Raw genomic sequence first — 15,940 nt, 5'->3', positions numbered from 1 at the left:
TGCGCCTGCTCCTCGGCAGACGCCTGCGCCTGCTCCACGCCAGACGCCGGTGGTACCTGCAGGCACGCCAGACTCGCCGGTGGTACCTGCAGGCACGCCAGACTCGCCGGTGGTACCTGCAGGCACGCCAGACTCGCCGGTGGTACCTGCAGGCACGCCAGACTCGCCGGTGGTACCTGCAACCACACCAGACTCGCCGGTGCCTGCTGCCACGCCTGCCATGACGGCGCCGACACGCCCACCTCCTCGTCGACCTCCTCGTCGACCACGGATGTGGCCGCTCCCTGGTCGTCCGCCTCGCCAAGTGCGCCCACCTCCCCGTCGGCCACGAATGTGGCCATTCCCTGGTCGCCCGCCTCGCTTGCTGCAGCGGCGTTCCACTCGCCGCCGCCACTTGACTTTGCCGCGGTGGATTCGGGGACACTTGGCCTGGCGACCCACCTCCAAGTCCTCCCTCCGCCCGCCTGTGACTTTTGACCCTGCTTGTTTTTTGTTTTTGTTTTCATATGGACATCTGGTATCTGTCCTTGAGGAGGGGGTACTGTCATGATCCATGGTCCGGATCATGTTTTTGTGTTTTCTGTTAATTTTGGACTCCTTTTGTTATTTGTTGTGCTCCTGTGAGTTTGTTTTGGTTGTCATGGTCACTCTTTGTGTGCACCTGTCTCTGATTAGTGCTCGCCCGCTCACCTGCTTCCCGAGCGCTAATCAGAGGCATTATTTAAGTTGCCTTTGCCAGTCACTCGTCCTGCTCTCATTGTGTTTGCTCCATGCACTTGTCACGTGAGTTTTTGAGTTCTAGTGTTCCTTGTCTTTTGCCTATGCTAAGTAATAGTTCCTTAACTTCCCGTGCGCTCTGCACGCATCCCTGTTGTTTTTGTTTATTGGATGATTTATGATAAATAAATCACTTCCTACCTTACGCCTTCGTCCGGAGCCGTTCCTTTGCATTGGGAGAACAACCGCGCAGCAAGCTGCGACCCCCCGATCGTGACATTTTGACCGCAGTGGCCGTTAATTTGCAACTAAAAAATTTGCTTATTAATATCTGTGGCTGACAAACGTGTTGCTGTACTGTATTGATATTTTTGTCTCTCCTGACTTATTAAATTATTATTATTTAAATTATCTCACGTTAGCTGGCTATTGTCTGCTGTAATGAAGTTCCTATTAGCCTTCCGTTGAAATGTACAAAGCATGTGTCCGCGCTAACCAGGCTAACAATAACGTAAAGAAATGTTAGCTTATGGTTCTCCATTGTTTAGTAAGAACTAAACCTAGACTTACCGTATTTTCCGGACTATAGAGCGCACCAGTAAACAGTATAACTATACACCGCGGATACGTTGTGGAATAAGTTATTGACACAGAAAGATTTTATATATGTTTATTCGCATCCCTTAATTGTTTCCAAATGGTGTCTGTAACATGGCAGTAAAACGGCTGATCAAACAAAACGGATGTCATCGTCATGGCTCTCCAATCAGCCAAACAGACTCAATAACTCTACAGTGACGTCTTGGTGAATTTACTGAAGAATTTGGGAAACTGGAACAATACAAACAGAATGCCATTGTAAGGTAATAATACTAACACAGACACTTGTAAACGTGTTAGCCTATTAGCTAATGCTAAAAATGCTAGCTTCATCAAATTGCAATCGCATGTACAAATGTGCATGGAAACACTCTTACAGACATTACACATGGGACTGTTTAGTAAGTAAGAATTGTTTTAGTTATACCCAAAAACATACAAACGTTGCTTGGAGTGATGCATGAAGAATTCATACGAATAGAAACACTTTGGACGATTAGAAGACAGAAGGGCACTTCTACATCCGGTTCAAAGCTTTAAACAGCACTTGTAGGTATTCACTCAGCAGCACCTGCAGTGAGCGAACTCATCCAAAAGATGGTGCCATAGCACAAACAATAACACACCATTTAAAAGGGAACTGCACTTTTTTTGGAATTTTATGAAAGACGTGACAACAGATATATTTTTTTATTAATGCATTCTAACTCGTAAATAAAAGTCTGCCTACAACAGAGCCAATGGGAGCTCCTCTATTCTTCCCATAAAACCCAATAACCATCCAAAAACCGCAAACAATACTCCATTTACATTCCATGACTTGAATATTAACCGAGTAGTGGGCTGCTTCCTTGCTTGTGGAAGTTTATTGTAGATCATAAATCGTGCCTCTCACCTGGATAGTAGAAGGATGAGGACGTATTCCGACATGTTTGTACAATTTGACAGCCAATTTGGACCCGGGAATGGCGATAACGACATGAAAAGACTCTTAGTTCCACCCCCATTTTCTTTGCGAGGATTATGAGTCATTCTTCATCTAAACAAGACTATACCAAGATTCTATCAATCGGCTACTTTAGGACAGCAGTCATTGTCTAGTAAGTGATGTTTTATTGTTTGTTGGCGCGAATGAAGTCTGCAGTGAGTAATAATCCGTGATGTTGTAAAAAAAAAAAAAAGCCAGGGTCGTAATGGGTTTTTTAAATTAATGCTCCGCGTATGCTTAAAATGAACAAAAATACATAAATATTAAATGTTATTATAAATGTGCCCATCATTACATTACATACTCTATATACTTACAGTGTGTATATAAAACCTTAATGGTGAATGTTTTTAAGGGCTTTTAGGCAGAATAGAGCGACTCCCTCCATTGTAAGTGGACTTTTGATTGCATTTATTTACTATTTAAAATGCATTAAGAAAATATAAACATATGTGTTCTTTTCTTACATAAGGATTGTGAATGATAGGCATTTTAAAAAAAATTGCAGTTTCCCTTTAGGTGTCTTTGCATGTGTTTAAAGAAAACAATTTACTTTATAGCTGTCAGTGAAGAAAAATCCATAAATTAGCCACACCGTTTCATAAACCGCTGGGTTCAAAGCGTAGAAAAAAAGGAATGGCTTAAAGCCTGGAATTTACGGTAACATTTAGAGAACATTGGCCTTAAGGCAGCATTTTTGAACCGTCTGTGTTAATTTACTTCACAAACAGTACGTAAATAACCGAGGTTTGGACATTTTTCCATTGATTCATGTATAGTCCACGTTCTAATCATGATGAATCTGCAAATAATTTTTCCCGCCTCTAATACTCTGTAAAAACAACCATAGATTTTACGGTAAGAAAAAACCCTGGCAGCTCAGTTGCCAGAATTTTACCGTACTGTATATATAATATGTAAATATTACATATCTGTTATATTTTATATTGCTACTATGGTACATTTTTAGTCTACTTTATACCTGCATTATCTTTTCCATCCTTACCGTTTCCATCCTTTGTAACCGAGCTACTGTGTGGAACACTTTCCCTTGTGGATCAATAAAGTTTGTCTAAGTTAAAATGGCACTACTAATTTTTTATTTGTCATTTACATCAATAAGTTGGAAAACCATCGTATAATTTTACCTTAAAATTGTGGTGACTGAGCTGCCAGTTTGCCAGCATGTACAGATTTTGTTTCTACAGTGTACGTAAAAAAATATAATTATCAAATGCATTGGCAATTGTGTAACATTATCATTAAGGTAATCCTTATGCATATGTATTCATATATTATTTACTGTTACATAACTGCGATTTGACCCTGAATGAAAACAAGTTTGACACCAATGCTCTACACCAAATTAAAGCAAAATAATTTTTTTTTACCGTATTTCCAGGTTCCAGGGGTGAGGAGAACTCAGAGGAGGACCTCCCCATTGACATCACCACCGTCCAAGATATGCTAAGCAGCCACCAATATAAGTCCTTCAAGATTAGTATGATACACAAGCTGCGCTTCACCACAGACGTTCAACTCGGTAGGAACTGCTTGTTGCTGGCTGACCTGAACCCGTATTTTGCAACTTAGGAACTTTATTTTTCCTGTGGACGCTTTTGAAGAAATTCATTTTTCTTGTGGAGGCTTTTGGTTTTACAGCAGTAGTTCCAGGAAGAACCTATACACCAGTGACAAAACTCACAGGGAATCTTAAACTTTATACACATCTGCACATTTTTGTACGAGCAGTACAGATTATGAAGTACATATTACTTTATCCATCCATCCATCCATTTTCAACCGCTTGTCCCTCTCTCATCGCAGGGCCAACACAGATAGACAGACAACATTCACACTCACATTCACACAATAGGGCCAATTTAGTGTTGCCAATCAACCTTTTACCAGGTGCATGTATTTGGAGGTGGGAGGAAGCTGGAGTTCCTGGAGGGAACCCACGTAGTGACGGCGAGAACATGCAAACTCCACACAGAAAGACGATCGAACCCAGGACCTTCTTATTGTGAGGCACACCAACCCCTGTTCCACCGTGCTGCCCACATACAGTATGACTGTGTAATCTAAATGAAGGAGTAAAAAGGTATTACTGTTTACATTTATGAAATACGTGTTTCGGAACGCAGAAAGTAGTATGTAATGCCAAGTGCTGGCTGTCAATGCAAAAAAATCAGCAAGGTGTTGCCAATTTGGATAGCGATTCACGGCGGTTCTTAAACTGCAGTGAACCGTGTCCCACCAATGGCAGAAAGCCTTTTTGGGCGGCGTGGCTCGGTTGTTAGAGCGGCCGTGCCAGCAACTTGAGGGTTCCAGGTTCGATCCCAGCTTCCGCCATTCTAAACACAGCCCTTGTGTCCTTGGGCAAGACACTTTACCCACCTGCTCCCACTGGCACCCACACTAGTTTAAATATAACTTAGATAATGGTTTTCACTATGTAAAGCACTTTGAGTCACTAGGGAAAGATACTATATAAATAGAATTCACTTCACGTCCCTTCACTTTTTCAACATGTTTTGAACACGGTGGCAAATTAACTCAGATTCGCACATTAGTACCACGGATCCCCCAAAAAGGCGGCCAAGTTTTCCACCCTCTACTCCCCTTCAACCGCAGGACTGCGACAACCACCTTCCTGGGGTGTCAGGTGTATCAATTAAGTGTTCTTATCGTCAACGTGGTTACCGCAAGAGTCACTAAACAACGAACTGGATTTTTCAACATCTGGGGTAGGAGAACCCTCTATTCCGGCACATCACAGCTAAGGGTCCCTTTAAACAATGGAGAGTACCTGGCCCACACCCTCCCAACACTACTGCTATGGGCCAGCGACGCTGAGCGTAATATTTGACCATCCCATCTTGGCGTGGAATTAATGTGCAACCCCTGCGACGCCTGTTTTCATCTACAGTGAATGTCGTGAAACAAGACAGAGACAGTTAGAAGCAGCTTTATTTCTGTTAACTAAAATGTTCGTCTTAGTTATCGTCAACGACCTATTTTCTCCTGATTAAAATAGGACGATAACGAGTCAGAATAAATGCACGTTGATGAAAACCATGACGAAAGGAATTAACAATTTAGTCGACAAATAAAAACGAGACGAAATCCAATCATATTTTATTTCGTCTTTAGGTGGGTGAGACAAGTTATATATCTATCCAATCACAGTAGCCCGCAGGAGAAGGGCAGGGGTAAATCACGACAGGGATCCAATCAGAACTACAACTACTAAGACAATGTGTTTGGATTTTTCACCGGTAGGGATTGAAGTTAAAAAGTTTAAGTACCACTGATAGTCACACACACACTAGGTGTGGTGAAATTACTCTCTGTATTTGACCCATCCCCTTGTTCCACCCCCTGGGAGGTGAGGGGAGCAGTGAGCAGCAGCGATGGCCACGCTCGGGAATCATACGATATGATAAACATAACCTATACATAACGATAAACGGTAATAATGTATTTATTTTACAGTTGAAATATACATTCATGTTCTATATGTCCATCTTTCTTTTCAGGAATTTCAGGAGAAAAAGTGGAGATTGATCCTGTGACCAATCAGAAGGCCAGCACTAAGTTCTGGATTCGTCAGAAACCCATCTCTATCGATTCCGACCACCTCTGTGCTTGTGACCTTGTTGAGGAAAGAAGCCCGAGTAAGTGAAATGTTCTAGTGACTTGATTGTGTGCGTGTGTGTGTATAAATGTGTACCGGTATATATACACTACCGTTCAAAAGTTTGGGGTCACATTGAAATGTCCTTATTTTTGAAGGAAAAGCACTGTACTTTTCAATGAAGATAACTTTAAACTAGTCTTAACTTTAAAGAAATACACTCTATACATTGCTAATGTGGTAAATGACTATTCTAGCTGCAAATGTCTGGTTTTTGGTGCAATATCTACATAGGTGTATAGAGGCCCATTTCCAGCAACTATCACTCCAGTGTTCTAATGGTACATTGTGTTTGCTCATTGGCTCAGAAGGCTAATTGATGATTAGAAAACCCTTGTGCAATCATGTTCACACATCTGAAAAGAGTTTAGCTCGTTACAGAAGCTACAAAACTGACCTCCCTTTGAGCAGATTGAGTTTCTGGAGCATCACATTTGTGGGGTCAATTAAACGCTCAAAATGGCCAGAAAAAGAGAACTTTCATCTGAAACTCGACAGTCTATTCTTGTTCTTAGAAATGAAGGCTATTCCACAAAATTGTTTGGGTGACCCCAAACTTTTGAACGGTAGTGTATGTATGTGTATACAGGTATATATCAGTGTAGTCTTTGAGCTAATGCCATATGTATGTGTTTTACAGATCATGCCATATTTAAGATCACTTATCTGAGCAACCACGATTACAAACCTCTCTACTTTGAATCCGATTCTTCAACAGTCAATGAAATAGTTCTAAAGGTGAGTGTGGCTGGATGTGTCTGATCAGAGATTGCATCAACTTGCTTTGATACATAACTTATTTGTCTTTTGTAACCAAGTTAATTTTTAAAAAAAAAAATAGAATTAGAACAAATATTAAATGTTGTTCTGACTTATTAAGAGCCATGTTATATTTATTCAAGTGTTAAAAGTTTTAATTTGTGAATGTTTTAAAAATGTTTTTTTTATTATAATAAAAGCACCTTTGTGTCATATATATCTTCATTTTTATCACTCTCTTTTAAGAGATCACAGCCTTTAAGTTCAATGTACACTACTGAATACAGTATGTTAGGCCATGTCCATGCGAAAACAGGTATTTTAAAAAAAGCATATCCGTGGTTAAAACGATCTCCATCCTTGCGAGTGTAATTTCAAAACTGTTTCTGTCTACACACAAATGCATAAACCATTTGTCATGCACATTTTGTCCAATCAGAAGCCTGGACAAGCAGCAAAAGCAGACTTGGTGGCATTACACCTCTGTTATTATAATGTTTATTTTGATATACTAGATGTACAATGACATGTACATTATCTTTCAAACCAGCCTGCTACACAGAGCTCGGGGAAAGTGTCTAGAAGCGTGCATAAACGCATGTGCTGCTGACACTTAACACTTGCTGCATTATAACATGTTTAATCAGCAACATTGTGATATGTATGTAGTGCATTTACATGATCAGTGAAGTGAACATTATTTCTAAAATCAGTGCACACTATCAAGGAGCCAAGGAAACCTCTTGAATGTTTAAGTGCCTAAAGTGCATGGATGTGTGTGTGCTCTCTGAAATTATAACCCATTTAATCATCAATATAGTGATACGCATGCAATGAAGTGTATATTGGTACAAAAAAAGGGTGAAATAAGTGAAAACATGTTTTATATTCTAGTTTCTTCAAAATTGCCACCCTTTGCTCTGATTACTGCTTAGCACACTCTTGGCATTCTCTCGATGAGCTTCAAGCACACCTGTGAAGTGAAAACCATTTCACGTGACTTCCTCTTGAAGCTAATCTAGAGAATGCTATAGTGTGTAAAAAAGTAATAAGAGTAAAGGGTGGCTATTTTGAAGAAACTAGAATATAAAACATGTTTTCAGCTATTTCATCTTTTTTTGTTAAGTACATAACATTCATTCATAGTCTTGATGCCTTCTATGACAATCTACAATGTAAATAGTCATGAAAATAAAGAAAACGCATTGAATGAGAAGGTGTGTCCAAACTTTTGGCCTGTACTGTATGTGTTGTATACCTGTATGTATACAGGTTCAAAATGGGTAATGTTTTTTCTTTATATGAGAAATACATTTCTCTTGTATTCATGTTAGCATTTTAGATCGTTATCCACGAGCATGCTAACTTACTTCTCCAGTAAATGAGCAGTATCACCGGTGAGTATATTAAAGTATGGTTATCAATCACGTTTTTACAATAGTTTAAATTAGAATCGGTAGTACAATCCGTCGGGAGCTTTACCGAGATTTATCCTTAATACCTTTATTTGTTACATCCCCAATGTGTATAGTATAGGAAATCTGCTAGCAAGTTCCCCCATTATTCCTTTATATGTTTTGTGTTGTATTCAAATGAAATATTTGTAATTAAATGTATGTATAGTTTAAAGAATCAACTACATATTGTTTATCTCTAGGTGAACTACATCCTTGAGTCACGAGCCAGCACCACGCGAGCTGACTATTTTGCCCAAAAGCAGAGGAAACTCAGCCGTCGAACAAGTTTCAGTTTCCAGAAGGACAAGAAGAGTGGCCAGTAGACAGGCTGGATCTATGCTTTTTCTTGATGTACAAACTACATATAAACACACAAAGAAGCCTTGCAAATGTTAAAGACTTGAAAGTAACACCATTGACAAACCTGGGGGGAGACGACTGCAAACATTATAGAGATTTTTAATGGACAAATCACACAATTTTGTTTAGATGCCATTTAAATTTGTGTGTTTGGAATACAAGATCTCAATATACCGTATGTCTTTTTCTCTCAGATTTTATGTCATTAAAACGACAATTGTGTTTGAAATTAATTTGTACTGCAGGTGGCAGCAGACTGGGCAAGGGGTGTGGTTACTGTAATAACTACTGCTTTTCATGAGAAACTGTAGGAAAAACAGTTGAATCCAAGAAAAGACGCAAAGGTGTACCCACTAAATGAATGTATCGCAGGGTCACAGTGTTGGCCTTATAACAACATCAACTAGAAAAGCACTCAGAAAGCGCAGACCTCTGCCAAGTTCTATCTCTCAAGAGTAAAGACTCCTATCAAAAATGCAGACAGTGATCCATATCACCTCTGAAATTAGAGCTAAAAGGTTTGTACTAGAAAAATTAACTTCAAAACCGTTAAAGTTTCGATTACGAATTTTTGTGCAATCTATAAAATAGCGTGCGATTTACGGAGACTGCATGTGCAATTACAAAGTAGTGCAGACCACCTTATTTAAATGAGGATTTTGCGTGTTCTATACGGGGCATCTCCACGGAGACACTCATTTACTTCACATTTGTTATCATGTGGCGTTTTGCTATGTTTTCAAACATATATGACAGATGTACTACCTTTTATGGGTATATCAGCCGTGCAGCGCATCTACAATCAAACCTTTTTTTTTTTACCACCGAAGTTGTGCTCTCATTGGAGAGAGGCCGCTGAGGAAGTCAGAGAGTCCTCACCACCCTTGAGTTGGCTTTAAAGATGGCTGCGCTGAGTGTAAACAATAATGGAAGCTTATGTAATATCCCTTATTAGCATTTCTGACAATTTTTTTGCCACACTAAATCAGCCATATATTTTGTATGGTTGCTCGTATATACTGTATATGGAAATGTTACTGTAGTAATTTTTGTGTTTTTTACTTTGTTTCACACCTGGCGTAACTGCCAGGTGTCATGTTTGAAGGAAACCAGGCACCGCTCATCACCAGGCCAATACCATCCCTCAGTGAAGCACGGTGGTGGCAGCATCATTCTGTGGCGATGCTTTTCAGCAGCAGGAACTGGGAGACCCATCAGGATAGACGGAAAGATGAATGCAGCAATGTACATAGACTTCCTCGATGAAAATCTGCTCCAGAGCGCTCTTGAACTCAGATTGGGGCCATTGTTCATGTTTCCGCAGGGCAATGTAAGCACAAAGCCAAGACATCAGACAAATACCTATTATTATTATTATTATTATTATTATTATTACTACTATTATTAGCATTTCTGACCATTTTTTGTCAACACTAAATCAGCCATATGTTTTGTATGGTTGATCGTATATATATATATGGTAATGTTATTGTAGTAATTTTGTAAAAAAAAAAAGTTACTATGTTTTATATGTTCTACGTTGCTCGCAGTAGCGTGGCAGTTGTTTATTCAGGACAATGCACATTGATGAACAATCTGATTTACAGATTGGAAATGAGCCAGATTATTGCATATTTGCTAATTTACATCAGTAGTCCCAAAACATAAAAACAAGAGCACAGCAGGACATTACAATGTCAAAAACACAGACACAAAAAATAAAACAATGAAATTAGGCAAAGTGATGATATGACTGGGTATTTTTAAGACACAATTTAGGGTGATTTTATTCTCGGATATTACTGGGAAGTCTGTTCCAAAAATGACTTCCTGGTACTGACAGAACTGTTTGTCCAAAGGTTGTTGTTCTGTTGGGGACGTCAAGGTCTCCTCTGGTGGAGGCTCTGGTGCCAAAACCTGTCAGTTCTGATTTGATGTATGTTGAGAGTAGCAGTGGGGCTAGTCCATTAAGAACTTAATAAATTAAACAGCTGTTTTTAAAATTAATACAATTTTCAAAATTAATAAGGCTTTTGATCAATGATTTTTATACATTTTTTAAGATAACATTTCTATGGGTTTTAATTTTGTGTTTCCAGTGAGTGACCAGGTTGTGATGTATTAATCTATGTGAGTGTAACATCTTAGCAGCCTTGATCGTCATTGAAGGTCTGATTTGTTTACAATTATGCAGTTTGAACTTGATTCTTTTTGCTGTGAGTTAGATTTTTTTTAAAAAAAGAAAGTATTGGGTCCAGTGTGACCCCAAAGTACTTGAACTCTTCTACAAGATCAAGCTCAATATTCCCCAAGAACACACCGGTTCGTTCCAGTTTTATGGAGTTTTTTGTGAACATCATTGAAATAGTTTTGTTTTTGTTTAACAACAAATATGATTTAAGAAGCCAATTCTGAATACTAATTATGGCTGACAAGAGGATAGATGATGCCTTCTGTGTGCTTTTGGCAGGTGGAAAGATAACTGCATCATCAGCCTACATTTGAAAGTTCACATTCAAGCAAACATTTGGCTGGTCATTTATATAAGAAGAAACCAATAGAGAGTCAATGAGGTGAGGAAACATGCAGTAGGCGATGTGTCGTGAACGTTGTCACAACTTGTTTATAAAGTCTTTTAGTTTGTTTACAGGGATGTTCACTCGCCCTTTATTTAACTGCAAACTGTATCAGTGTTCAAATAACATCAAGGTGGCAGAGGGGTTAGTGCGTCTGCCTCACAATACGAAGGTCCTGAATAGTCTTGGGTTCAATCCCAGGCTCGGGATCTTTCTGTGTGGAGTTTGCATGTTCTCCCCGTGACTGCGTGGGTTCCCTCCGGGTACTCTGGCTTCCTCCCACCTCCAAAGACATGCACCTGGGGATAGGTTGATTGGCAACACTAAAAAATTGGCCCTAGTGTGTGAATGTGAGTGTGAATGTTGTCTGTCTATCTGTGTTGGCCCTGCGATGAGGTGGCGACTTGTCCAGGGTGTACCCTGCCTTCTGCCCGATTGTAGCTGAGATAGGCTCCAGCGCCCCCCGCGACCCCAAAGGGACTAAGCGGTAGAAAATGGATGGATGGACTAGCTTAAATGTTTTGTCATCTCAATCGAACTGAACGCAGGCTGTGAAGATTGTGTATTCGAAGTGCGAGGTGTCACTCTTGTTTTTTTTGGGACAAAATGTTGTACTGAACCACAAGGGTGCGTTTATTTTGATATCAAAAAGTAAACGCCATGTTGTTTTTTACATGTTTTTTTCGTGTCACAAAGTTATTACTTTAAAGACCATTCATGTGACACAGCATTTTGTTAACGTGTTATTGTGTATAGTTAATTCCTATACAACACATTTCTGCTCAAACTTAATGGATCTGTATGACAAAAAGCTGACAAGTTTATATTAATAATGAATAAAAAAAACAGTTTAAATATATATACAGTCGCGATAAAAAGTTTACATACACTTGTAAAGAACATAATGTCATGGCTGTCTTGAGTTTCCAATACTTTCTACAACCCTTATTTTTTTGTGATAGAGTGATTGGAGCACATACTTGTTGGTCACAAAAAACATTCATGAAGTTTGGTTTTTTAATGAATTTATTATGGGTCTACTGAAAATGTGACTAAATCGGCTGGGTCAAAAGTATACATACAGCAATGTTCATATTTGGTTACATGTCCCTTGGCAAGTTTCACTGCAATAAGGCGCTTTTGGTAGCCATCCACAAGCTTCTGGCAAGCTACTGGTTGAATTATTGACCACTCCTCTTGACAAAATTGGTGCAGTTCAGCTAAATGTGTTGGTTTTCTGACATGGACTTGTTTATTCAGCATTCTTCACACGTTTAAGTCAGGACTTTGGGAAGGCCATTCTAAAACCTTAATTCTAGCCTGATTTAGCCATTCCTTTACCACTTTTGACGTGTGTTTGGGGTCATCGTCCTGTTGGAACACCCAACTGCGCCCGAGACCCAACCTCCGGGCCGATGATTTTAGATTGTCCTGAAGAATTTGGAGGTAATCCTCCTTTTTCATTGTCCCATGTAAAGCACTAGTTCCATTGGCAGCAAAACAGGCCCAGAGCATAATACGTACTACCACCACCACGCTTGACAGTAGCGATAGTGTTTATCAGTGAATTTTCAGAGTTTGACGCTGATCTAGTGACGCACGCAGATAATATAATTATAAAAGAGGATTTTAATATCCATATGAATACCCCGTCAGACCCTCTGTGCGTGGTGCTCCAGACTATAATTGATAGCTGTGGTCTTACACGAATAATAAATGAACCCACGCATCGCAAAAGTAATACCATAGACCTAGTTCTTGTCCGGGGTGTCACCACCTTCAAAGTTATGGTACTCCCGTACACTAAAGTAATGTCCGATCATTACCTTATAAAATTTGAAGTTCTGACTCATTGTCAGCAAGCTACTAATAACCAATGCTTTAGCAGCCCTAACATTAATGCTGTCAGAACTACGGCTCTTTCTGGCCTACTGCCTTCGGTAATGGCGCCATTCCCAAATTGTGTGGGCTCTATCGACAACCTCACCAACAACTTTAACGATGCCCTGCGCAACGCCATTTTTTAGCACGAAAGCTAAAAAAAAAAGGCCCCTAAAAGGCGTACCCCCTGGTTCACAGAAGAACCCAGAGCTCTTAAACTATCATTTAGAAAGCTGGACCACAAATGCCGTGCGACTAAACTTGAGGTTTTCCATCAAACATGGAGTGATAGTTTAATAACTTATGAACACACGCTTACCTTAGCTTAAACTAATTACTACTCCAATCTCATCCGCCTCAATAAAAACGATTCTAAATATTTGTTCAGTACAGTAGCATCGCTAACCCAACAAGGAACTCCCCCCGCCCAGTAACTCCACCCACTCGTCAGATGACTTTATGAAATTATTTACCTTTTTAGACCAATTGACCTGCCGCTTCTCTTGCACGGTGAGTTTACCAGGTGGTCACGGATAATCCTTAGAGAGGTACCAGTCTGGAGCAGAAGCCAGCAGTTCCAAGTCGTGACCCAGGGTGGACCACTCTTCTATGCATCGGTCGGTGACGTCTCCGTGTTGCCTACTTGCGTACTTTCAAGAAGATCCCACTTTGCTAACCATTCATTGGACTGGACTCTCACATTATCATGAATAATTCAATAAGTGTACCCACTCGGCATCCATTGCAGCGGGTCACCCCGGAGGGAGACCCCCACATCTGTGGCCCCTTCTCAAGGTTTTTACCATTTCGGGTTTTGAGTTTTTCTTTGCCCGGATGTGGGTTCAGATTAGGGGATGCCATTGTGGTTTGTCCCAGCCCTTCGAGGCACTTGTGGTTAAGGGCTATATAAATAAACATTGATTGATTGATTGACATACAATTGGAATCATATAGAAATGTATAATGCAGAAATATAAACATAGTGTTTATTTTGTTATTAATAGTTTTTGAATTTTTAATCATGAAAAGTGAGGCAGCTGACTGCACATGCCTGTTATACTGTACGTAACTTATGAGTATTTTGAGGGACGAGCAGTCTCTGATTTTTTGTTGTGCTTTAAGCCACAGTGAATCTTGTAAGAGCCTCCCAAAAACCTCCAGTTTTACTCCCTGGAATTATTTTACAACTAGAGCACTGGTGTCAAACTCGAGGCCCGGGGGCCAAATCTGGCCCGCAACATAATTTTATTTGGCCCACAAACACCTGGAAATGATGTGTGTCAAAAAAGTTACTTAATATTTTCTCACTAAATGTAATAGATATTTTTAATTTTGACAGAAGAAATATATGTACTACTTGAAATGACATGCTTTTTAAAATTTAATAGTACCCATTATTGCTAGGGATGTCCGATAATGGCTTTTTGCCGATATCCGATATTCCGATATTGTCCAACTCTTAATTACCGATACCGATATCAACCGATATATACAGTCGTGGAATTAACACATTATTATGCCTAATTTGGACAACTAGGTATAGTGAAGATAAGGTCCTTTTTAAAAAAAATAAAAAATAAGATAAATAAATTTAAAAAAAATTCTTGAATAAAAAATAAAGTAAAACAGTATAAAAACAGTTACATAGAAACTAGTAATTATTGAAAATGAGTAAAATTAACTGTTAAAGGTTAGTACTATAAGTGGCAGAGGTGTGGACTCGAGTCACATGACTTGGACTCGAGTCAGACTTGAGTCATGAATTTGATGACTTTAGACTCGACTTGACAAAATGTAAAGAGACTTGCAACTCGACTTAGACTTTAACATCAATGACTTGTGACTTCACTTGGACTTGAGCCTTTTGACTTGACATGACTTGCTACTTTCCCCAAAACCCAAAGCTTAAAAAGTTATTTGGGAGCGCTCCGTATCTTTCATTTTGTACGTGTCTGTCTGTCTATAAGCGTGTGTGCTGCCTGTCAGCTGGTGCGCTGTCAGTACAACAGCCAATCAAATTAGTTATACGTTGTTTTCATCACACAGCATTCAGCCAATCAAATTGCAGGACAACCACCGAACAAGAGTTGTCAAACAATGCGGCAGAGAGAAACAATTATGCCAAAGTTGGTTTCGTTCGGGTATAAAAACTACGACTTGGTCAACAAAAAACGAATTGCGTATGCAAATCACGCAGTTCGAATATTACAGACGGAGACGCAACAACTTCCAACTTCGTTCGACATTTGAAGTTGCCCAAAGAAGGGTAAGTTTTGAATGTAAGATAACGTTTATTGGCTAAGTAACATGACTTTTATTTGCTGTGTAGTTAAACCAGTGAGGCTGTAAACTCACTGCTAACGTCATAACCATAGACATCTTATAAGGGTACGCAGCATCGAGCGCTACTGCCTACTGGCGCAGACGAGACGCGGGGCCGCCATCTTGGAGTGGTGATCCGCTCCACTCAGTGCAATTCATTTGTCAGGAGCAATGAACTGTCAGCGCATTTAATTCATTTTACCTCACTGAATACCACTGATTTTCACGCGGTTTTTTGTCATACGTGTAGCTATGATAACGGACACATGTTTTGGCAAGTTTTATTATTCATAGTTTGCTTAACAGTAATATAATATTCTTATACGCTATAAGTGACCAGACGTCCGAGATCAAAACTGGGAATATAATCCCAGAGAAGGGGGGAAAAACGGTAAGCTATTTTTAAATTGAAGAAACAATATGATTAGGTTATATATACATGCGTATATCCTACATAAACAATGTATGAATACATTAGATATCTATATATTTTAGGGACCTATAGACTGTATCTCTGTTGCTGCAGCAGCAGAGAGTTTATTCTGTCTTGACACTTTGTATTGATATTTTGTATTACATT

General features: G+C 39.6%; 1 protein-coding gene across 1 annotated transcript in view; it reads left to right on the top strand.

The window, feature by feature from the left end:
* Positions 1–8,803, top strand: part of mapkap1 (MAPK associated protein 1) — a 44,972-nt gene extending 36,169 nt beyond the window's left edge. The window contains exons 9-12 of the mRNA XM_062031510.1: positions 3,708–3,848; positions 5,848–5,985; positions 6,646–6,743; positions 8,422–8,803. Of these exons, the coding sequence (XP_061887494.1) occupies positions 3,708–3,848; positions 5,848–5,985; positions 6,646–6,743; positions 8,422–8,544 (500 nt within the window). The 3' untranslated portion in view covers positions 8,545–8,803. The remainder of the gene's footprint in view (positions 1–3,707; positions 3,849–5,847; positions 5,986–6,645; positions 6,744–8,421) is intronic.
* Positions 8,804–15,940: the final 7,137 nt, after the last annotated feature.

Source organism: Entelurus aequoreus, linkage group LG21 (assembly GCF_033978785.1).
Source record: "Entelurus aequoreus isolate RoL-2023_Sb linkage group LG21, RoL_Eaeq_v1.1, whole genome shotgun sequence".
Lineage (NCBI taxonomy): Eukaryota > Metazoa > Chordata > Actinopteri > Syngnathiformes > Syngnathidae > Entelurus > Entelurus aequoreus.
The sequence above is the reverse complement of the archived record's forward strand: the minus strand, read 5'-3'. Positions and strand labels throughout refer to the sequence as shown.